General features: G+C 38.4%; 1 protein-coding gene across 1 annotated transcript in view; it reads left to right on the top strand.

Moving 5' to 3' along the window:
• Positions 1-9,374: 9,374 nt before the first annotated feature.
• Positions 9,375-26,159, top strand: part of prkchb (protein kinase C, eta, b) — a 30,787-nt gene continuing 14,002 nt past the window's right edge. The window contains exons 1-10 of the mRNA XM_079830423.1: positions 9,375-9,951; positions 16,495-16,558; positions 16,987-17,137; positions 17,243-17,277; positions 17,372-17,451; positions 18,258-18,387; positions 18,487-18,617; positions 18,711-18,854; positions 19,714-19,887; positions 24,939-25,093. Coding sequence (XP_079686549.1) covers positions 9,610-9,951; positions 16,495-16,558; positions 16,987-17,137; positions 17,243-17,277; positions 17,372-17,451; positions 18,258-18,387; positions 18,487-18,617; positions 18,711-18,854; positions 19,714-19,887; positions 24,939-25,093 — 1,406 coding nt within the window. The 5' untranslated portion in view covers positions 9,375-9,609. The remainder of the gene's footprint in view (positions 9,952-16,494; positions 16,559-16,986; positions 17,138-17,242; positions 17,278-17,371; positions 17,452-18,257; positions 18,388-18,486; positions 18,618-18,710; positions 18,855-19,713; positions 19,888-24,938; positions 25,094-26,159) is intronic.

Raw genomic sequence — 26,159 nt, 5'->3', positions numbered from 1 at the left:
GCTTGAACCCTGAGCTTTGGGGCATCCGGTCGAGGCCTGGATACTAATACTCGAGGCTTTCCAAGAGATTTCCTGAACCTACTGGCCCACACTGAGAATAAGATACGGAAAATGAGTCTTGGCTCAAATTCAGATTGTTTATTTTGAATTTTTTTCTGATTATGTGCTCTCAGTAGAGTCTAAGAAGAGTATTTGTTTTGGAGCAAGCTCGTCAATTATTTTAGACGTGTCCCTGTCAGTCTTCCCAGAAATAGCCATTCACCCTCAGGCTTGCCCTCTTTGCCAAATTTACTGACCACAAATCAACAGGCACTTTGCTTACCTGTCTTGACGGTGAAGAATTTGTCACTGGAATTTGCCTTTCCATCTGGGGTTCATACACTGTTACTTTGATAGGGTTTGAGGCCTGTAGTATAAATTTGTTGCTAAAGTTTGCTATGCAACGTGACGTGTTTACTGTGATTGGATATGTTTGTTTTTACACAGAATTTGGTTTTGCTAGGGTCTAATCAAAGCCAAGCGGCTCAGGTTTAAAGCTGGTTGGTGCATGATGCTGTGTAAAAAAATCACAAAACTTTCAGTATACAAAAATGATTCAGTTATATTAAGTATTAAATAACATATGCCTACTTAGTTCTGCTCTTTTTCTGGTGATGGATTAATAGTGTGGACTTTTGTGTGAATCTTTCTGCAGGTTACACTGTTACGCCAGTAGGTGGCGACTGATTGAGTCATTTGATTATTCTGATATCTTCTTTTCTCTGATGACTGGCGTGACGGCGGGACAACCTGTCACTCACATGACACTTTTCACTGTTCACGTGAGCACAGGAGCTAGCCAATAGTAAGCCGCCGTTCTGCTGTAGAACTCTGAATCGCTGCACTGTATTTACTACAGGTCGTACGGGTTTGGAACGACACAAGGATGAGTAATTAATCACAGAATTTTCATTTCTGTCAGGATCACTATCGTCAAAGTGATAGACAATTAGCATGTAGTTTAGATTGGCGGTATGGTTCTGTTCTGGGCAAGAACTCCCTGCGCATCCATGCAGCCTAGCGTGGATAAGAGCAGGGAGAGCAGTTTCCCTTACCTTACCCTTAGGGTAAACAGAAAAGAAGCGACGACGTATTGAATTTAGCATTAATGTCAATATTAAAATGTACAACCCAATTCGTGAATTTAGTCTGATTCAGGGGGAATCAGAATGCCAAATCCTGACTGACGAGTGGAGGAGCTGGGGATGGAGAAGGGTAATTAGCTCCGGAGAACGTGATAGCAGCTGATGATACTGAAGGAGCTTATAAGCATGCTGTGATAGGCATCGTATTCCTATAGGTAGATGTGATCAGCTGACAGTCAGCTGATGCAAGCTTGACTAACGTGCCCTGCCAAAACTAACGCTATACACTGGATTTTTGGGTGAACTAACCCTTTAATATATGCTTTATAAGCACTAATAAACAGGCAATATCCTGGTAATATGGATGCTAATAAGCAACTAGTTAAAGGGTTAGTTCACCCAAAAATGAAAATAATGTAATTTATTACTCACCCTCATGCCGTTCCACACCTGTAAGACTTTCGTTCATCTTCAGAACACAAATTAAGATATTTTTGTTGAAATCTGATGGCTCAGTGAGGCCTGCACAGCCAGCAATTTGACATTTCCTCTCTCAAGATCCATTAATGTACTAAAAACATATTTAAATCAGTTCATGTGAGTACAGTGGTTCAATATTAATATTATAAAGCGACAGGAACTTTTTGGTGCACCAAAAAAATGAAATAATGACTTATATAGTGATGGCCGATTTCAAAACACTGCTTCATGAAGCTTCGAAGTGTTATGAATCAGCGTATCGAATCAGCGGTTTGGAGCGCCAAAGTCACGTGATTTCAGCAGTTTGGTAGCCTGACAAGACAGACCCAGCGTTTGACACGCGATCCGAATCATGATTCGATACACTGATTCATAATGCTCCGAAGCTTCATGAAGCAGTGTTTTGAAATCGGCCATCACTGTATAAGTCGTTATTTTGGGGGTTTTTGGCAAACCAAAAATATTCTTGTCGCTTTATAATATTAATATTGAACCACTGTACTCACATGAACTGATTTAAATATGTTTTTAGTACATTAATGGATCTTGAGAGAGGAAATGCAGGCCTCACTGAGCCCTCGGATTTCAACATAAATATCTTAATTTGTGTTCCGAAGATGAACGGAGGTCTTACGGGTGTGGAACGGCATGAGGGTAAGTAATAAATTACATTATTTTCATATTTGGCGAACCCTTTATAAGTGAGAATTGGATCCTAAACTAAAGGGTTATAAGCTTACACTCTAAAAAATGCTGGGTTAAAAATAACCAAAGTTGGGTTGAAAATGGACTAACCCAGCGAATGGGTTGTTTTAACCCAGGGGTTGGGTTAAATGTTTGCTTAAAATAACCCAATTGCTGGGTTAGTCAACTTTGGTTATTTTTAACCTAGCATTTTTTAGAGTGTATGTGATATTGCTTAATTAGCTATTGTGTTAACTACCTTATTGTAAAGTGTGTATTGTGTATTTATCAGATCATTGAATCAATCACAGTACTGTAATGAACTGCAGTTTGATTCATAACAAACCAAGGAATAGCACTAACCCAAGCACCATCTATCACTGCAAGGCCAGACCAGTATAGTGCAGCTTGTGGGATGGGGAAAGGCTGATTGATATCCAGGTTGAGAAAATTATGTTTCGCTCTCAGTTTCTCCCCTCTGGTGAGAATGAGTTCATGCAGTGGCTGAAGCCTCATCCTCAGAGTGGCGTGTCCATACAGCTGGGCTGAATTATACTTTAGTGGTCGAATGTTTCCCACGTGTTCCACGGTCACAGGCGTACGGCTTCATCTCACAAGCGTGGAAATCGGAGCCAACGGTAAAGAAACGAAACTTTGGTTTTTAAAAATATGACCTCGCGGATCCACAGCTTTACATTCCTGCTCTGGAGTGTCCACATCAGTTATTATGGTAAATCCAACGGAGGATTTGAGTTGTACAGTTTTACATTGTCTGGGCTGTTTGGTAAAACATAAGTCATATTAAATTTAATAGACTTAAGCTCTTGCTTTAGAAGTTAAAAACTGACTAAGATGGATAGTGATATAGAATTCACTACTGAAGTGCAGGTTTCAATTTCCAGTATGCTTACTGTATGTGCCTTTGTATGTGGTTGTGTGTGTGGGTCTATGTAAGTGCTAAAAGCAGAAGTCCATGAGACATAAACCTCTTTCTTGGCGTCTGCAAAATATGTATATTGATTGAGCACAAACTCTCATAATAATTTCTAATTGAATCATACCTTTCTCTTTCTGCCTCTCTCTCTCTCACACACACACACACACTAGTACACACACAATCTTATTTGCCCTTGAAGGAATAACTGAAGAAAATAGACGAAGCTTTTATTGGGCACTCTCAATCATCTGAAAGAGCAGCGGGGAGCTAGGGTTACGCGTGTCCGCATTATTTCCTAAATCGGATCCTTAACATGCTGTTTTTCTTCCTTCAGAGGTGAATTGTGGTGACCTGGTGGAGAGCTTATAAATGAGGTCGATAACTTTAAAATGGGACCACTTTGTATCAGAAGCTTCCTATTAATGTGATCTGCTGTGAATCATTGCTTGAAGGTCGGAGTGTGACAGAAATGACTGTCATGCTCCTTAAACAAATAGAAGGTGGTGAGTGTAAACATCATTGTCCACATAAGAATGACATGCATGGTTAATAACAGGCCTGTTGCGACACAATAGACAGAGAATTGACAATGCTACAAGTTTTTACATGTAGCATGAGTTATTTCAGCCCACTCTAGACACAACTAGTCAATCGTGTTATATGTATAATTGTAATGTGCAGACATTGTGGTGAAGAGAAGGAGCAGCAGCGTATACTCTGGCTATACGCTAAAACATTTTTTAAAAGCTTACAAGGTCAAACATTACAGATTTTTTATTTCAATGAATGAATGTATTATTTAATATTTTGTGTTTTTAGGGGATTATATGGAACTAAAGTATATTTATGCAGTAGTTATAATCCATTTATTCACTTTTTGAGTATACTATATACCTGAACATTTAAATTCCAACTCAAACTCTCATAAATCTTGAATGCGTTGGAGCAGATACACTCTAAAAAAAAAAGGTTCTATATGGCACTAAAAGTGGTTATTTGTCGTAATCATAGAGGAACCACTTTTGGTGCTATATAGCACCATATCTTAACATGTTCTGTATATGGTAGCAGTGCTATATAGCACCTTAGCAAAATAACTGCTGAAGAACCGCTGAAGGACCAAAATTGGTGCTACACAGCACTTAAAAGGTTCCCCTTCACTCAAAAAAAAAAGGTTCTATATGGCACCAAAAGTGGTTCTTGGCTTGTAATCATAGGGGAACCTTTTTTTGTGCTATATAGCACCAATTTTGGTGCTTCAGTGGTTCTTCAGCGGTTCTTCAGAGGTTCTTCAGAGGTTCTTCACCGGTTATTTGACTAAGGTGCTATATAGCACCCCTAAAGAACCGCTGAAGAACCAAAATTGGTGCTATATAGCACTAAAAAAGGTTCCCCTATGATTACGAGCCAAGAACCACTTTTAGTGCCATATAGAACCTTTTTTTTAAGTGTCCTTAAAGGGATAGTTCACCCAAAAAAGATAATTCTGTCATTATTTACTCACCCTCATGTTCCAAGCTTGTATGAATGTCAAAACAGTCATTCGCCTCGACATTCTTCAAAATATCTTCTTTTGTGTTCAGCAGAAGAAAGACATTCATACACGTTTGGAACATGAGGGTGAGTAAATGATGACAGAATTTTCTTTTTTGGGTGAACTATTCCTTAAAGTCTCTCTTTAAAAGTAAAAAGTTATTGAAGTTTAAATGTATTGTTATGGGAAAATGCATAGGCCTATTGTTATGCGTAAATTTGTATACGAAATATATGTATTTTCAAAATATGTTTTATAAATCTTGTTATTTACAAGGTACAATTTTCAAAATTTGAGGTTGATTAAAAAAACCAACAAAGAAAAAACTTTTGTTTGGGTGCAGTACCAAACGTTTCCAATAGATAACATTTGTTCCCATTAATTTCCAAGTTTCATACCATTCCAGTGTAACTTCTAAGTAAAGAATAAAACATAAACAAACATAAACATGTTTGGTCAAAAATTATCAAAGACCACCAGAGGGGTTGCATTAACTTTTATAGTCAAATATATTATTTAACCTATAGAATTCGTTTTTTAACCAACAAAACTAACTTTTATGGGTGATATCAGGTAGAAATAGTTCTTTAAGGCAACAACTGCAGGTTACCTTTTACAGTGTAGTTTTATGTAGGCAAACTGGGTAGCAGCTTGCAGGTGGATACATTTGAAAATTCCTCTCGTATAGAAGTGCCAGCAAAAGCCCGGGTTTGGTTTCAAACACCATATGGCACAATTAAGACAAAAGAACATGCATGAGCAGTCTGAGCAGTCTGCTCTTATGCACTTAAGAAACATAGTCGATTCCTCGAATCAATATGCACGGACATATACGAAGGTGTTTGAGAGAGGCTTTGTAAATCTGCAGTGTCTATTTTTATGCATGTGGTTATGGTGCACGTGTTCCCTGGGGTTCTTTATGGAGCATGATGAATGAGGTGCTATTCGCAGTTTGAGGCCTGACTCGTTCGGCTGCCAATATAGAAACTCAGTAGCCCACTTGCTGACATTCACATTGCAGGGCTGTGATGGCAAAGCAGGTGTTGTAAATTTATTTTAGTTTTTTTGTTTGTTTAATGTCACATCACCAGTGTTGGGGAAAGTTAATTTTCAAAGTAATGCATTTTAATAATGAGTTAATGTCATCCCTAGAATTAGGGATTACAAAAAATTTGCAGAATAGTTTTGTAAAGTGAGTGAAAATGGTTTCTACAACAATTTTTTTGTGGTGTAGGCTATTATAAAATTGACTTATTTTAATATTCTTCGTTTTTATTCCTATTCCTATGTAAAGAACTTCCACTGTGTAATGAATGTAATGAATTTCCATTGCATTGTGTAATTTCACAAGGTAGGCCATTAGACTGAGCCAGATGGTTAAGGGAAGGTGTTTGCCAGGCTGGGCCAAACTCCTGATCGTCCAGACCCACCCAGGCCCCCCTATGGAGCTGGACCTGTGAAGGTCATTTCATGGGTTAGCTGTATGATTGACCATAGTAATTATTATAATTTACCCTTGTCAATTATGTTAAATACATGTAGGCCTAATAATAGACTCAGTAATGACCAATTTGACATGTCTTATTGCACCTATAGGGCAGCCAGAACGCTTCTGCTTGGAAGAGCATTTTAGAAACTAAACCTAAATTGGTAAAGAGGACGTTTGGTGCCACAATGCAGCGTTATGCAACACTGCCCTCTTCTGGACAACTCTGCATAGCACTACTGCATAACTGTTTATTTGTTTGTTTGAATCATGTTACGAACTTACATAAAATATTCCATTTGCCTGCTATAGGCTACATCAAAGGGGTCAATTTATTTTCATTGTTAACTAAAACAATTCAAAATGTTAGTTAACTGAAATAAAGATGATATGAAATATAAATATCGGAGTCTGATCCTCTCTGATGAGCCCAGTTTTCAGCTTTGCCCAACACCTGGTCCTCTTAGACAGAGAACTGGTGAGGCCTACAACCCACAGTCTCTCGCACCCACGGTGTAATTTGGTGGAGAATTGGTGATGATCTGGTGGTTCTTCGGTACACTCTAAAAAAAAAAAAGGTTCTATACGGCACCAAAAATGGTCAAAGAACCGGTGAAGAACCTCTGAAGAGCCGCTGAAGAACCACTGAAGCACCAAAATTGGTGCTATATAGCACAAAAAAAGGTTCCCCTATGATTACGAGCCAAGAACCATTTTTGGTGCCATATAGAACCTTTTTTTTTACTAGTGTAAGGCTAGTATCTGGCAGATCCGTCTTTGTGAAGGACGTGCGACTCCAATACACACAAGGTTATCCTGAAAGAAAAATTGCTTCCTTTTTGTCTGGCAATGTTCCTCAACTCAAAGGATTGATTTTTCCCGAAGACGATGTTCCATGCCACGCAGTCAGGTCAATAAATGGAGGACCACCGGATCAAGACCTTGTCATGGCCAGGCCAAACTCCGGGCCTGAACCCTCACTGAAAACCTCTGGAATGTGATCAAGAGGAAGATAGAAGGTCACAGGCCATCAAACAAAGCCGAGCTGCTTGAATTTTTGCGCCAGGAGTGGCATGAAGTCAGCCAACAGTAAAATGACAGGCTGGTAGACAGCATGCCAAAGATACATGAAAGCCTTGATGAAAGTTAAAGCATTCATATTGTGTTGTTTAAAAATTAATATAAACTTGTTTTCTTTTCATTATTCAAGGTCGGAAAAACAAGGCTTTTTTTGTTGTTGTTATTTTCACCAGTTGTCGTTTTCTGCAAATAAATGCTCTAAATGACAATGTTTTACTTTACATTTAGAAGACATTTTGTCAGTAATTTATAGAATAAATAAAACAAAAATGCTAATATTACTCAAATATTAAATCCACATACAAAAATAGTAAATTCAAAGAAATGTATATATATATATATATATATATATATATATATATATATATATATATATATATATATATATATATATATATATATATATATATATATATATATATATATATATATATATATATACACTGATCAGGCATAACATTATGACCTTCCTAATATTGTGTTGGTCCCCATTTTGATGAGAGGCTACTCATTACTAGGGGAACCTCTTTATAGCATCAATCTTGGTGCTTCAGCGGTTCTTCAACGGTTCTTCGCTGGTTCTTTGGCTGAAGTGCTATATAGCACCGCTCCATATACAGAACATGTTAAGATATGGTGGTTCCCAAAAATGGTTCCCCTATGATTACGACAAAGAACCACTTTTAGTGCCATATAGCACCTTTTTTTAGAGTGCATAACCTTATCTCTCCACCCATTAAACAGGTTAAGCTCCACCCTTGAGCTCCATTATGCTCTGCAGCACTACTTGCCTGCTTTTGCTGCCAAAACAGCCCTGACCCATCGAGGCATGGACTCCAAGAGATGTAAAAGAAAACGTGATTTATCAGACCAGGCCACCTTCTTCCATTGCTCCGTGGTCCAGGTCTGATGCTCATGTGCCCACTTTTGGCACTTTCTTTGTTGGCGCTTTCCGCGGTGGATAGGGGTCAGCATGGGCACCCTGACTGGTCTGTGGCTATGCGGCCCCATACGCAACAAACTGTGATGTATTCTGACACCCTTCTATCAGAACCAGCATTAACTTCTTGAGCAATTTGAGCCATAGTAGCTTGTCTGTTTGATCGGACCACACAGGCCAGCCTTCACTCCCCACATGCATCAATGAGCCTTGGCCGCCCATGACCCTGTAGCCGGTTCACTACTGTTCCTTCCTTAGACCACTTTTGATAGATACTGACCACTGCAGACCGGGAACACCTCACAAGAGCTGCAGTTTTGGAGATGCTCTGACCCAGTCATCCATCACAATTTGGTCCTTGTAAAACTCACTCAAATCCTTACACTTGTCCATTTTTCCTGCTTCTAACACATCAACTTTGAGGACAAAGGGTTCGTCTCAATCAGCTCCCTATAGTTCAGTATTCAGGGCACTGATCAGGGAGTCAGCCCATTGACTGATTCCCCGATCAGTGCCCTGACTAATAGGGAGCTGATTGAGACGCACCCAAAATGTTCACTTGTTGCCTAATATATAATGAAGAGATAATCAGTGTTATTCACGTCACTGTCATAAATATCTCTATCTTTCACTTTCACTTTCCTCTAGTGCCAGCAGACAATAAGTGATTTTCTGTTTTATTGGGAAAGTTGGTGTTGGCAGTCACCCAGTCCTGTTAATGCACATGTCACATATCGAGAGAGATTTAATGTTTTGAAGCTTCATAGTTAATTAGTCTTTGATTGACAGCATTTATTTGTGCACTGCACAGTAGGCTAACTGAAACAACTGCTGGAGTTTAGCCCTATTATCTGTGATTAATTCTCAATGGATTTCAGTGTCGTCTGTTGGTAAGGGAATCACAGGTGTGTCTAATAGTCGGCTTTGTCTTTGTTATGCTCGCATTGTCTGCATAGTTTCTATACATGACGGCACAAACACGGAATGAGGCATGTATTCATGACGCTCTACTTCGCATAGCTGAAACTTACACACAGAGATAGCGAGAGCGTGAGAGGGAGAGAGAGAGAGAGAGAGAGAGAGAGAGAGAGAGAGAGAGAGAGAGAGAGAGAGAGAGAGAGAGATATTCTACTGACAAGTTTCTGAAGGACGAGAGCTCAGCACTCATCCTGTGGTTTCGCCGTTTGAGTTTTGATTGACTATGTGACAATGTTTCTGTTTATTCAGAACGTATTGTTCAGTAGTTTACAATGATTTCGTGATTATTGAAAGGTGAATTATTTCGATTTATTGGATATTCTCTTTATTGCATCGGATATTACAAATCCCATTGGAGCAACGACTATGAAATTCAACGGATATTTGAGGCTGCGTATCGGGGAGGCGGTGAATTTAAAACCAACAACTATTTCAACCCGTCACACCTTTCATAAGAAAATCCAGCTGGATCCTTACATCGTTGCTAAAGTAGATAATCTGAAAGTTGCACAAACCGCCACAAAATCGAAGACCAACAAGCCGACCTTCAATGATGAATTCTGCCCATACATCTCGAATGGCAAAGAGCTGGAACTGGCTGTTTTCCATAACACCGCTATAGGATACGATGCTTTTGTCGCCAATTACAGGATCCAGCTTGACGAACTGATAGTCCCATCAAACACAAGACAAACGTTTGAAGGATGGGTGAGTTTTCACTGTGTATACACTCAAAAAATTGTTCAAAAAAGCAGTGTCTGGGTTCCACCCAACTATATTGAGTATTTTGTTCAAGTAGCAATTTAGTTGTAGGCTATGAACAAAATACATTCAAGTAAAGCTGACCAAAAGTCTTTGAGTAAATGCAAAATCCATTTGAATTACTTAATATTTATATGTGCAGTTGACTTAATAATGTTACGTTAAATTTATAAAAAGTTTATTACTTAAAGGTGAAGACTTATTTAGCTATACCTTATAATTAACTATTTGCTCTGCAAAATAAACAACTCAGTTAAATTTAGTTCATGTAGTTACATGAGTATTTAAGTAATATGAACAAGGATGGTTTGAGTGAAACTAACAGTGCATAATTGTGTCATGCCTAGGCCTATTTGCAAACTACAAATAGAGTTTTACAAGTATGCTAATCTAAGGCAGAAAGGTTGACATGAGCATCACCATTTACTGTTTTATTATGAAATATGTGATATATTGATAGATCGAGCAGCTGATGCTATGGTTTCCTCCTGTAGCATATGCGATTTTCTAGTCACAAGTTTATAAATCATTGTGAACCTTGGATAGTTCACTCAAAAATGACAATTCTATCATAAATTACTCACTTTAAAGTTGTTCCAAACCTGTACGAATGGACCCCATTCACTTACATACTTGGAAAAGAAAATGGAAGTCAATGGGACCCATCAACAGTTTAGTTACCCATATTCTTCAAAATATCTTCTTGTGTTCAGCAGAAGAAAGAAATTCATACAGGTTTGGAACAACTTGAGGGTGAGTAAATGATGGCAGAATTTTCCTTTTTGGGTGAACTTTCCTTTTAAATGTTATATTCAGATTTGTACCCTGAACTACTTTGATATAAATTACAAAGTAAGAGAGATGTGGAAACCATCGCTCCATTTTCTTTGTAGTTTTAGTCTTTCCTCACTACAGGCCTGTCAGTGCTCTTGTCAGAGGGTCCTGTCGCTTTCATTTGTGCAATAACTAGGTCATGCTCAAAACCACATGTTGATTGCACCCCACCATGCATCACGGAAACTGTCAGTGTTACCTTCTCATACATCTATTGGGTAAACGGCGTTGTGCGGTTTGACACACTCGTGCTCTGCTTTTCCTTTAGTCCAAGTGATAAAATGTGGTCAAATGAGCCCTTGTAAGCAGACGTTTTTCTCGTTGTGAAATCTGATTATGAAGGTTTTTTTTGTGGGTGTTTAAGGTTATGTTTCCTATTAAAACATATGAAATTTACACATTGACATTTTTAAAGGTTACATAAATGGGGCACAGAACATGAAATCATTACTTAGTATTTACAGTATTTGATTTAGGCTTCATTTGGACAGTATAAGGTATGTTGGTGGTAACTTTGCAACTACAAGTCAACTAGAGTCTTAGTACACTGTCTGCTTAATATCTGCTAACACTTTATTTTGGTGATCCCCAACAGACATTCTACTGAGTACATGTCAAATTATTCTAGTTACCTGAACTGTAACACCCAACCCTATCCTAACAGTCTACTAATACTCTAATGTTAGTTAATTCACGTGTAGTTGCAAGGTTACATGACTGTCTAAAGTGGACCATCGTAAAAAGTGTAACCTAAAATGTTCCTCATGGTCACAGTTTCATGTTCCAACTTTTACTGATCATTTTAAAGTCACCATGCATCATAACAATGTAGGTTGCAGAAAATGTGCTGGTTATTTTGCAAATGTGGTTCTCTCACTCTGTGTTTGCGGGGGACGTGCTTGCAAACTCACGTACCACCATTGCAAACATGCTGCTCAACCAAACTAGCCAGATTCCTCTCTTTGCCCCATTTTACCCTCCCATATGTTGTAAATCTTAAGCTTTCCACATGTACAGTAGTGTTCAACACAACTCAAGTTGACATTTTGCAATGATTTCTATTTGGCTGTGTGGCGTGAAGTGTAATTTTAAAAACGAGTTACGTTAAACCTCTGCTTTGGCTTCACCGCTGAGGTTTGCTACGAAAATACTTGTTATCTTTGCATCTGTTATGTAGTTTGCAACCTATATATTGTGTAATTTATATGGAACGCTATGTGCCTTATGCGATGAGTTAAGTGTTTCTATGAGTTTCTGTGTCTCTTTACATTTTATACTTTTTAAATACCATTCAATTGTCTCGGGTCAATGATTAAATCTTCCAGTCCCTAAACACTTGTTGTGCTTTGTGGTGCGTGCTATGGACTTGACTCCCTGAACCAGCTTGTCCTGCTTTCCTCGTCTTGCCTCACATTACAGGAATTCCTCCCACATCGCAGGGCATGCCAGTAAAAAAATAGTAAGCGAGATCAAATGACCGTGATAGAAGGGCAGTGTGAAGAGAGAGAGAGAGAGAGAGAACTGTTATTATGCTGCAGTGAAATATAATTTTCTATTATATAGCAAATCAAACAACCTTCACTCATACAGGGGGCATTGAAGAGGAATAAGAGCTCACGGCATGTTTCTTTTATTTCCACATGGTCCATTGTGACCTGTCGTGGTCTTAACCACATCAAAGAGTACAGCCACATCCTTCACTCTAAAAAACATTTAAATTTAGCCAAATAGATCACCTTTAACATTAGTAGTCAGCTTAGTGGAAAGTCTGGTGCTTTTCGAAAGTGTTCATACTATGATGATATTTTACAGATAATATAATCACACTGGCTTTTCACACTTGAAATATTTAACCCTAAACCCCTGGTAAATGTATCTAAACGCCGGGTAAAAAAAATCCTAGGATATCTTTATTCACGTTTCACACTGCTTATACTACACCAGGGGTTAACAGTTAATCCTATAGGTATTCATAAACTGTAGTTTCACACTGCACATTCCTAAACCCCAGTCCTTATTTGCATATTTGCGGAGTCAGTATTACTGACTAGACAAACGCAGCACGTGACCTGTTTACATAAAGGCTCTAGCATAGACCCTTTTCACATTTCTGTGTTTTTCAGAGCGGGAGTCGTCATAGTTGGGTTTTTAACTATTATAGCTGTGAATGAGAGAATACATTAAATATTTGTTCTGTGCCCATTTGCTCGAATAGCACAAAAAAAATGCCACAAACAGTCTAATGGTTAGAGAGTCGGACTTGTAACCTGAAGATTGCAGGTTCGAGTCTCAGGTCCGGCAGGAATTGTCGGTGGGGGGAGTGAAAAACCAGCGCTCTCCTCCACCCTCAATCCCACAACTGAGTTGAGACCCTTGAGCAAGGCACCGAACTCTCAACTGCTCCCCGGGCGCCGCAGCAATATGGCTGCCCACTGCTCTAGGTGTGTGTTCACAGTGTGTGTTTGTTCACAACTGTGTGTGTGCACTTGGATGGGTTAAATGCAGAGCACAAATTCAAAGAATGGGTCGCCACACGTCACTTCACTTTCACTTCAAAATACAATAAATGTTGCAGGACTTACGATATTTATGACCGTTAAAACGCGTCCTCACAGTCTGTGAAAAGGTTCTATTGCGCTGTAATATCAAGTGAACTTTAAATGGTCTCTTCTTCACAATTGTCGCGTTTTCCATCGCCATTTGACATTGTTCCTATCATACTCAGAATTTTTAGTTTAGTTTAATTTATTGCGCAGTATTACCGCGACTTCCCAAAGAGCATGAATATAAGGCACGCGATTGGTTGTCGTTTGCTAAGCATCTAGCTGTAACATTCATACACTGTACAAGTCGGGCACATAGACTGTAAAAAAAAAAAGATGGACGACGTGCCTTCACTATCTTCTATTGTAGTAAGTAGTAAGTAAAGCTGCCAGTGTCCAAATATGGCACTGACATGTTGGGTCTCAGGCATAGACCGTAAAAAAATATGGACAACGCAACTTCATTGACTTCCGCTGACCAGAGTTGAAGCTTTTGTAGGCCCGCGAACAGCGCTGACATCTTGGGACCGAGTCTGTGCAGTAGCGATCTCGGGACCGGAGTTGTTCAGTAGAGAGCAGGGAGTAGAGGCGCGATTATCAAAAGCCCCTCCCACAAATAAACAGTTATGGAAATGTAGAAATTAAAGCTAAAGCTCCAATCTCCTCCCAAAAATCCAGAAAAAAGTCCGTTAGTGCCTTAGTGACAACTTCTCTCAGAGAATCCGTCAATCTCAGCTGTCAATCATGACGTCACACTCCCCGTTTTTATAGTATCAAATAACTAACTAAAACAAAACTTATTTAAAAAACGAACACTTGAAATGAAATCAACGTGATAAAAACTGCCTAAAATGACAGAAACCATCTTTAGGAAGTGTAAATGAATTGTTTAGTGTGTCTCGCGTCCATTCTAATACATGGAGGGGTGGGGTTTATGAGCTATACTGGGACCAACCACTAAGGGGGCGATCGAGGTGCGGAGGCTTCAGTTTCTGAGAGGAGTGCTGCAGGCTTGGTATCGGGTCTGCGCAGTAGCAACTTGGAGCCCGGGTCTGCGCAGTAGTGAGCGCGAAGTGGAGCCGCGATATCAAGGTCCCGCCCACACTTCTGCCTAATCAACAACTTTTTGTGAAATAAACAGTTATGGAAATGTAGAGATTAAAGTTAAAGCTCCAGTCTCCTCCCGAAGTTTCCGAAAATATCCGTTGGTGCCTACTTCGCTCAGAGAAGCTGTCAATCATAACGTCACACCCCCGTTTTTATAGCATCAAATAACTAAAACCAAACCTATTTAAAGAACAAACACTTGAACTAACACCAGCGTGATAAAAACAGCCAAAAATGACATCTTTGGAAAAAATTTATTTGAAGTGTAATTTGATTGTTTAGTTTGTCTATGTGCTCGAAACGTTACCACCTGTGTGGGAGTCTAGCATTAAATTTGTACATGTTTTGGAGCCGTGGTGTGCCGACTTTTTCCTGTCTTTTATTAGTTTGTCTATGTCCCATTACATTTCATGGAGAGGGCTGGGTTTATGACGCATCCATTCACCTGGGGACGATCAAGATGCTTTGGCTTCACTTTTCAGGACTCCTGAGAAGGGTTTCATAACCCCGGGTAAAAAGCAGTGCTAACACCTCATCAAAATTACATTAAAGTGTGAAACGCTCCTTTACCCGGGTTTAAAAGCAGTGTTTAGAATGATGATAACCCGGGGTTCTATTCTACAAGGGTATCTAAGTTCTATTTCGGGGAAAATGTAAACGCCTTTTCACACCAAAAATGAAATAATAAGGCTGAAGGAAATGCAAAATTCCCACGTGTACAGTAGAGGGCGCAGCTCAAACAAACCTTTCAGCTTTGCTGCCATTCTGAAAAGCAGAAGAAAATAATGTAGGAGAAGAAAAACTTTACCTTACTTAACCAATAAAAAGTCATTTTTGCTTATGGTTTAAATTAATCATTGAAGTTCAGCAGCAAGTACATTTATCAATAAAGTGAGATTAAACGCATAAAAATATATTTTTATTTAACATTTAATGCCGCGTTTCAGGCAACCCGTAACACATATTTTTCCAACCTTCTACCCGTGAAAGTGCACTGGATCAACTTACTCCCAGTTACGAGCTCTGACGCCACATAGCCCGCATAACAACAATGGCAGCCCCTACGGATGCAGTGTTTATGGAAATCGTACACGTTATTTTACAAAAAAAGTCAAATAAACGGTATAACAGCTTCTCTAACCTTATGTGTCGTTTTTCTCCTCCATTCTCTCAAATAAGCAAGGAGTAAGCACCTTTGGCGATATAAATTATTATAAATGAGCACAAGCCCCGTACGGTCCGCCATGCTTTGTTTACATCTAGCTACCACAATTCCTTGCGCTCAGGCAGTTTGGCGTGACTTTGCCTGGAACGCCACAAAGTCGTGAGTCGTGGTTTGAAGTCTTGACTTACGGGCTCAAAAACATGCCTGGAACGCATCATAATTATTGGAGGTTTGCGTAGTCTGATCTTTCATTTCACTTATTTTATTCATTTTGAGGAATACTGCTTATGAAAATTAGCCATGTTTTATTATAGTAAAAGTGTAGTAACCATGTTTATTTGGCTAAATGATTACCATTTATATAACCACAGTTTTACCACGGTTAAACTATAGTTAGAGTTGCAAAACCATGGTTAATTTGTGGTTACCATGGTTTAACTACAATAACCATGGTTTTTTGGTTTTATTTGTAGTAAAACCATGGTTAATTTTCGTAAGGGTGTATCTTTTTGTGCAAGTGAGATTAGTAAATGCATGCTCACATTGAGTCCATCATGTTCACACACAATACTCCTGATTTTTCATGGGGACAAGAAGTGTCAGTCAATAAATGGGAAAACAAAGTAACTCACGTAACTTATTTAAAAAAGTAACTCCGATATTTTTTTGTAAATTTAAAAGTAATGCGTTACTTTACTAGTTACTTGAAAAAAGTAATCTGATTACGTAACTCTACTTGTAATGTGTTACTCCCAACACTGGTTATGAAGCTCTACTACAGGATATTGTATTTCATATAAAAGTGATATTTTATCATAGTGTGGTTTTCTCCTCTTCTAGGTGAATCTGGAACCAGAGGGAAGTGTGTATATATCCATCTCTCTCACCGGCTCCTTTACAGATGGTTAGCTGTTTTCATTAACTATAGACGTGTTTAATGTTTTAAATATAAATGTTTATTATTATTATATAAAAATCATTTATTTATGTGTAATTATAATATAATGTGTTTGTTTATGTGTATATCTGCCATGAACATTTACAGTAGACAGATAAGCTATAAACATAACCTTGTGTACTGAACAAGTCAAAATTTGACTTGACTACTGTTTTGCTTTTAGACCCTGATGAAGAACATTTTATTTCACCATATTTTTTGTCTCTTAAATAAATGTTGTTGTATTTTTGTATTTCAACTTTTTTAAGTTATGTTCTAAAATGTTGTCAGGATCATAACCAGCATTTCATAATGCATGTCTACCTACCCACAACACTACACTTGATTTTGTTAGCATTTTAATTGTGCTGACTGAGTGTCGCCATCAATTTCAGATGAAGCTGTGAATGGATTGAAACCACATAAAAACTTTACGAGAAAAAAAGTTGTAAAAAAAAGAAAGGTCCACCAAGTCTACGGTCATAAGTTTATGGCAACCTTTCTTCCCCAGCCTACTTTTTGCTGCCATTGCAAAAACTTCATTTGGTGAGACCATAGAAAAAACATCTTCATGCACATAAAGACAGAATTAACAAGCCTCATTCAATGTATGGTATGCCATGTGGTTATAAATATATCATCTTTTCCCAGGGGTGTTATTGGAAAGCAAGGATATCAATGTCAAGGTGTGTATGGTAACAAATATCAGTGTAATAATAATTTTCCCATATGCACTCACAGCAGGAATAGCAACATTCACTTTTTGCCCTACTATTCTAGTGTGCACGTGTGTGGTCCATAAGAGGTGTCATAGCTTGGTTGTAAGCGAGTGTCCACGTATGAGGAAAGATGTAAATGAGGTAAGAGAGAGTGTGTGTGTGTGTGTGTGTGTGTGTGTGTGTGTGTGTGTGTGTGTGTGGACTGGTAATCATCACGTTATGGGGACAAAATGTCCCCACAAAGATAGCAATATCCGAAATCCTCATCCTTGTGGGGACATTTTTAGGTCCCCATGAGGAAAACATCTTATAAATCAGACTAAGTGATGTTTTTTGAAAATGTAAAATTGCAGAATGTCTCCTGTGATGGTTAGGTTTAGGGGTAGGGGCAGTGTAGGGGGATAGAATTTACGGTATGTACAGTATAAAAACCATTACGCCTATGGAAAGTCCCCATAAAACATGAAAACCCAACGTGTGTGTGTGTGTGTGTGTGTGTGTGTGTGTGTGTGTGTGTGTGTGTGTGTGTGTGTGTGTGTGTGTGTGTGTGTGTGTGTGTGTGTGTGTGTGTGTGTGTGTGTGTGTGTGTGTGTGTGTGTGTGTGTGTGTGTGTGTGTGTGTGTGTGTACATGTTTTTCTATCCCGGTGGGGACTTCAAACTGAATGCACACAGACTCATGGGGACCTAAATTGAGGTCCTCATGAGGAAACAAGCTTATAAATCATACAGAATGAGTTTTTTTGAAAATGTAAAAATGCAGAAAGTGTCTGTGATGGGTAGGTTTAGGGCTAGGGTTAGTGTAAGGGGAGAGAATATACCGTTTGTACAGTATAAAAACCATTACGTCTATGGAGAGTCCCCACAAAAATAGTGTTTGTAAATGCATTTGTGATGACAAAATGATGTCTTGTGGATCCATTTCTCATGCATATTATTCTGTGTACAGGACCAAAGGCAGGGCTTCAGCATCAACGTACCCCACCAGTTCAGAGAGCACAACTACAAAGTTCCCACATACTGTAACCACTGCGGTTCTCTCCTTTACGGCCTGCTGAAACAGGGTCTCCAATGCAAGAGTAAGCACATATTTACTCGACTTATTGGAATACGTGTGAACACGGCTGCTTTGTAGTCAAAGATTGTTGTTGTCAACTGTGTGGTGTGGATTTGTTCAGGTTGCAAGATGAACATCCACAAACGCTGTGAAAAGAATGTTGCACCCAACTGCGGGGTGAACAGTTCTGAACTGGCCAGCAAATTGTCAGAGATTGGATTGCTCAACACGATCTCCAAACGAAATACTCAGGTTTCTTTCGGGTCTCAAAAATCCTCTATCAATGAATAGTGGCTTTGGTTACATTCACATTTATTGTTTTTGTTCTCCATATTTTTTTCTCAGAGTTCTCGGCACATGACAGGAAAGGGTCAGAACTCTGATAAAAACATAGAGACAGCATTTGAGGAGCAAGAGGACGAGGCTGTTAAAGTTGGTCTGGAAGACTTTAGTTTCTTGCAAGTGCTGGGAAAAGGCAGCTTTGGAAAGGTAGTCACATTGGTATCACACATGCAACTATTACTAAGATTACATTCCCTTGCAGTTGTTCATTATAAAGTCTCAGTATATCTTAAAGGGATAGTTCACCCAAAAATGAAAATTAGCCCATGATTTACTCACCCTCAAGTCATCCTAGGTGTATATGACATTCTTCTTTCAGACAAATAAATTCAGAGTTATATTAAAAACGGGCTGGCTCTTCCAAGCTTTATAATGGCAGTGAATTGTTGCTCCGTTTTTGACATCCATAAAAGTGCATCGATCCATCATTTAACTGCTCCACACTGAGAAAAATATCCATAATTAAAATAAATATCCATATTTAAAATTGTATAAAGTAAATGATCTAGCTTCCAACAGATCGCCTTCCGTATTCAACTTACGGAAAAAGTGTAGTGCCTCTCGCAGTTCAAAATGCTTACGCTACGTCTGACGACATTGCACACCAGTTACGTTTTTTTTTTTCATATCTGGCGGAAGCTAGATATTTTATTTTATAAAGTTTTAAATATGGATATTTTTCTTACACAAGCGCATCGCTTCGCTTCAGAAGGCCTTTATTAACCCCCTGGAGCCGTGTGGAGCAGTTATATGATGGATAGATGCACTTTTATGGACTTCAAAAATGAAGCAACAATTCACTGCCATTATAAAGCTTGGAAGAGCCAGTGCGTTTTTAATATAACTCCGAAAAGAAGAAAAAAGAATGTCATATACACCTAGGATGGCTGGAGAGTGAGTAAATCACAGGCTAATTTTCATTTTTGGGTGAACTATCCCTTTAAGAACATGCATAGCAGTTGCTGGCACTTTTAGACCACAGATGTGTATATGTGTGTATCTGTAGGTGATGTTGGCTCGTCTAAAAAGCGACCACAGGGTCTTTGCTGTGAAAATGCTGAAGAAGGATGTCATACTGCAAGACGATGATGTCGAGGCAACCATGATTGAGAAGAGAGTGCTGACTCTGGCCCACCAACATCCATTCCTTACACAGCTCTACTACTGCTTTCAGACTACGGTAAGAGTCCACAAAGAGATTCAAGGTGCTAATAGCATTTCATATGATGAATAGAGGTAAAATAATGACAATAAATAACAGGTTTTGATAAATCCGATATTCCATATATAGGGCCTACCCTTGAATTAAACTGAATTATGCATTATGTTGCATTGTGTTTTAGAAAATGTCCGTAAACTTAAAGGAACACGCCGACTTTTTGGGACTTTGGCTTATTCACCGTATTTCCATACATACCATTCTCATCTCCGTGTGTGCCATAACTCTGTCTGACGCACCCACCGCTAGCCTAGCTTAGCACAAAGACTGGAGGTAAATGGCTCCAGCTAGCCTACTGCTCAATAAGTGACAAAATAACGCCAACATTTTCCTTTTTACATGTTGTGATGTGTATAGTCACAGCGTGTACTAAGACCGACAAAAAAAGAAAAGTTGCGATTTTCTAGGTTGATATGGTTAGGAACTATACTCTCATTCCTGCGTAGTAATCAAGGAACTTTGCTGTCAGCGGCGCAATGATATTACACAGTGCCTGAAAATAGGCTAATTTCCCTCAACATAACCAAAGTGACAACCTGCTTGCACAGAGAGCTATTTTTAGGTGCTGCGTAATATCATTGCTCTGCTGCACCCATGGTACGGCAGCAAAGTTCCTTGATTATTACGCAGGAATGAGAGAATAGTTCCTAGCCATATCGGTCTAGAAAATCACAACTTTTCATTTTCTGTCAGTCTTAGTACACAATGTAACTATAAACATCACAACATGTTAACGGTGGGTGCGTCAGACAGAGTTATGGCACGCGCAGAGATGAGAATGGTATGTATGGACTTATCTAACTCTGGGGGATACAGGGAATAAGATAAAGTCCCAAAAAGTCAGCGTGTTCCTTTAACAGATAATGTCCTCACAGAAAATTACCAGTACCTTTTCTTACAGTGTACATTGAACGTGATTCCTTGTTATATCATTGGTAGAAGGCACATTCTCATACAATAGAAGAATCTAGAAGTACTTCTCTAATAGCTCTCGGGAGTAAATGCCATAATCCGGTCAGAGGGGAATTCTGTTCAGCTTTTTTATTTTTTGGCATTTATGTTATCAGATAGATAATCTGTAATGTGAGCCTAGAAGAAATCACGCTAGACCAGGATTCCTCAGATCCACTGCCCTCTAGAGTTTAGTTCCAACCCTAATCAAACACACCTGAACAAGCTAGTCAAGGGCTGTGTCCGAAATCGCATACTCTCTTGAGTAGGTACTTGTTATGAACAAGTAATTACTTCTCAACCGCTATAAAAGTTTGATTAATTTAGTATGAGTGTGTGTAATCTGGGCGTATTACAATCACCATGTGACCTACCAGTTGTGTTCCCCAAACCAGTTTAGCGGAAATCCCGCCCTGCAGCTAATTTCATTAGTTAAGGCTACAGTGATGGGTAGATTTAGGGATCAGTGTTTGGTGTAGGCAATCATTACTGTGATTGACATGACCAATACAATCTTAAGAAACGGCTGCAGGGTGGAGCTTCCACTGAACTGGTTTGGGGAAAAATCATTGGTCACACTCGCGTCAGTTGTGTCGCATCACTTCCATTCATAAATCCTCTCCCATGGCCTAATAGTCAAGTGTCCATCGTCTGCACACTTCAGAATCTTGATGGAAGAAGTAGATCATCCGGGTACTTATTGCCTACTCTTTTATGAGTACTTTGAATTCGGATATACTTCTTTTGTCACATACTGTTTTTCGCCTACTATATAGTAGGGAAGTATGCGATTTCGGATGCAGCCAAGGTCTTCAGAGTTACTAGTAAATTGAATGTAAGTGAGTTTGATCATGGTTTGAGCTAAACTCTGCAGGACAGTGGCCCTCCAGAGCTGGATTTGAGGAACCCTGTGCTAGACGTTGGAGTAGTGGTTGACATGTCATCCCAGTTCGCTCATTGACAAGCATTGTTGAATGTAGACATTCCATTTCCCTCAAGGAAACACAATGCTTTTTGGCAAAACCCCTTGACATCATATTAACAAAGTGTGTCTACATTCCTGGAATGCCTTGGTATAATCTTTAATCTCCTGAAACATCTTCAATCTCCTTAAATATACAATATACACCTAATATACACTCCATAAGATCACTGCTCTTTCTGGAAGCATCATTTAAAATAAAAGCCACCCAAAAGCCCACCTTAGAAATAATCTAAATGAGTGATGACCATTGCAATACCAAATGTAAACAGTAGATGGAGCGTCTTGGTTAGTAATGTGAGGTACGGCATTCACTTCCTGCTCTACACACCGAAAGTGTGGGAGGAATGTTAACGGGAATTGAACGAGTTTTTAGTTGACTTACACATTTATCTCATTTGACATATATACAGTCAAACCAAAATTTATTCAGACACCTTCTACATTTTCCCACATTATCACAGTTTATTTGCTATAGCTTAGAAAATGCTAATAAAATATGACAAGAATTTAGAGTTGAACTGTGTCAGAACAGATTCATTTTGATAATGTAAGATAACTTTGATATTAAGGTATGTAATTGATTACAATCAACCAATCAGCTGTCAGCTGTTAAATTTAACCACACAATTAGATAATACCAATTTAGGTCAACCAATGACAAAGCAATGCTTCATTTTGTTCATTCTGTGGTGTAAAAGGTCGCGTTAGCAATTAAAGAAAAAAAAAACTTAAGTAAAACATGGTCAGATCAAGTGTCTGAATAATTTTGGTCCCACATTTGTATCAAGTTTACTGTTAGTCCACTGTATGAAGACTTTTTTGGGTATAGTATGAAAACAGTTTACTTTATTTTGCTATCCTCACTTCCATAAATGAACTATAGTGTCCTGCACCCACTAGTAAAAAATTATATCTAGTGTCTGAATAATTTTTGTATATATATATATATATATATATATATATATATATATATATATATATATATATATATATATATATATATATATATATATATGTGTGTGTGTGTGTGTGTGTGTGTGTGTGTGTGTGTGTTCAAATACTGATAATATTAATAATAATTATTAATGCTGTTAGAAATAATATAATTAAAGGGTTAGTTCACCCAAAAATGAAAATTAGACCATGATTTACTCACCCTCAAGCCATCCTAGGTGTATATGACATTCTTCTTTCAGACGAATAAAATTGGAGTTATATTAAAAACGTCCGTGCTCTGGCAGTTGTTGGGTAATTTTTGAAGCCCATAAAAGTGCATCTATCCATCATATAACTGCTCCGGGGAGTTAATAAAGGCCTTCTGAAGCAAAGTGGCGCATTTGTGTAGAAAAATATCCATATTTAAAACTTTATAGACTAAAATCGATAGCTTCCGGCAAAGAAGAATGTCATATGCACCTAGGATGACTTGAGGGTGAGTAAATCATGGGCTAATTTTCATTTTTGGGTGAACTAACCCTTTAATATATTGAATATATTCACTGTATTTGACTCTTTTATACTTTTATAACATGTTTTTCCACATCATTTTTGGTAACTCTTTAGATTACGGCCCGGAAAGTACTGCATAAGTAAAGAGAATTTACAGCATAGGCTAATTTTCGGTAATTATAGTGTAACTATAAAGTAAGTATGTGTAGGTATAAGGGAACAATATGTAATAGTGGGGGAATAAAGGGGTAACTATCAGGAAAATTAACACATTATTTATACTGTAAGTATTTTTTTATTAAGGGGTAAGTGTAGTTACAGGGTAAGTACAATAAACAACACATACAAAATCTGATATCACTCAGAAATATTTATTTGAAAAACAACTTAATCCAAAACAGATTTGACACTTCTTATTCATTTTTTTTTTTTTTTTTTTTTTTAAATAAACTTTCCATTTCAAATAATAACGTCCGGACAGAAAGAGGCACGTTTTGTCCCTTTTTTTATTTCTCTTGCTTGTCTTCATCTTCTTCTTTATCATTATTTCCACTGATGGATCTTAAGATGAATCCCATGTCTTTTTATATATTGTATTATTATTTATTAAAATAAAAAGTACACCAAGAAATGCTCTCATAATTTGCTAATCGTTTCGTTTCCGATCAGCTGTTACCAGCGCGTGCATGAGTAAAGAAGCTTCAAGCTTTCATGACGTTCCCGCGCGCGTTTAATCTGAAACACACGTGAGAACTGCTGGTCGGAAGCGATAGTCTACAGTTTAAAAAAAAATTAATATTGTTATTTTTCTTACAAACACTTATCGTTTCACTTCAGAAGACATTGATTCATCCATTGGGGTCGTATGGATTACTGTAGTTATTGCTGTATGTGCTGTTTGATGCTTGAACTTTTAGGAACCCAAATGAGTTTTCATTAGCAGAGAGAGATTATTTATTTTTCTGTGTTCATATGAAGAAATAAAGTTGTTTGTACATCTCGGATGGCATGAGGGTGAAAGACGAGTAAACGGTGAGGACATTTCTGCGTGAACTGTATTTTCAGTGTAGCTGATACATAATACAGAATAGCTAGAGACATCCTTCTTAAGATTCATCTGTGGCAAGGATGAAAAAGTAGAGGAACTAGACGAGGATAAAGCCAAGCAAGAGAAACAAATGAATGTTGTAAATCTGTTTTTAAAAACGTGTTTTTTTAAATAAAGCTTTCCGAGTGATATCAGATTGTGTACGTGTTTTTATTGTACTTACCCTGTAACTACATGAAACAAGAGGGGAACAAGAACCACTTTAATTTACAGCCCGCAGATTCATACTTACCCTGTAACTACATGGATAATTACCCCTTAATTAAAAAATACTTACAGTATAAATAATGTGTTAATTTTCCTGATAGTTACCCCTTTATTCCCCCACTATTACATATTGTTCCCTTATACCTACACATACTTACTTTATAGTTACACTATAATTACCGAAAATTATGCTGTAAATACAGAAAATTATGCTGTAAATTCTCTTTACTTAGGCAGTACTTTCCGGGCCGTAATCTAAAGCGTTACCTCATTTTTCAATGTAAATGCTAATCTGTGGTTTTCATTTGCCAGGAACGGTTATTCTTTGTCATGGAGTTTGTGAATGGTGGTGACCTCATGTTCCACATCCAGAAGTGCAGGCGTTTTGATGAGCCACGAGCACAGTTTTATGCCGCGGAGATAATTTCGGCCCTGATGTTCCTTCACTCCAAAGGCATTATTTACAGGTGAGGAATACTGTGGATCATGTTAATGTTGCATATTTCCTGCTATTTTGTAAGCATCTCTCTGGTTTAAAGTTTGCTACATTATGTCTGAGCTGGCTGTCCAAGTTAGCTTATCTTTCCTCACAGTTTTAATGTACAAAACATGTGATTCCTTTAACAAGGGAAGAATATTTGAAATTCATAACGTTCATCTGAAATTACTGCAGATTTTCACACCCCAATGCAACTGGCTTTCAGTTGTTTGCTTTGACATGCATGTGTTTAGCCTGCAAAATCTCATCTGCGCATGTCCTTGGCTTAGTCTTCCTTTTCCTTGCCTGGACATTGAGCTCTTCCTGGCTGTAATCACATGACCCTTGCCTACCTGAGTAAACTTTCCGAACACCCCTGTAATGAAGCCAAGTCCAAATGTAAACAGACCTGACAAACTGCTTTCCCATTCAAATGAGGCTCGCAGCATTTACGAGCTTCCCTGCGGGGCCTTTTCTGAAATCCCAGTGAACTTTGCTGACCCTCTGTCGTCTTTACAGTCATATGGGCCTCTTTATGGCCGCTCTCACCTTTCCTTTCGATTTTATTGGGCTTTAAGGCACATTGTTTTAGGGTAATTATACTGCTTCTGTAAAGTGAAGCTTATGGGGAGAAGGGTATAGACTAGAGTCCTGGGAAAGATGGCAGTGTTGTAGTGCAAGTGGACCGAGGGGACATTTTGAGTGCAGACTTGAGTTGACATCCCAGGCCTGCCCAGCATGCAATGGAGCTATTATTACATAAGCTGTTTACTCAGAAAGACAGTGAGAGCAAGGGAGGGGCAGAGAGAGAGATAGCCTGCACTGCTCTGATTTTATCACTTGACTCTTTTTCTGTTTCAAAGTGCAATATAGAATAACATGCACTTAGATTATTCTGAATAAATATTAAAAATCCCATCACAGTATTTCAGCATTGATTTTGTAGGGCCATCTGTAACCTACTTTTATAAAACCAGCAATACAACGATTCGTTGACCTCTGAGTCATCAAGCTGTTCCTCTGCACTTCACCTTGATCTTATATTAGATGCTGCT

Source organism: Gobio gobio, assembly GCF_949357685.1.
Source record: "Gobio gobio genome assembly, chromosome: 12".
Lineage (NCBI taxonomy): Eukaryota > Metazoa > Chordata > Actinopteri > Cypriniformes > Gobionidae > Gobio > Gobio gobio.
The sequence above is the reverse complement of the archived record's forward strand: the minus strand, read 5'-3'. Positions and strand labels throughout refer to the sequence as shown.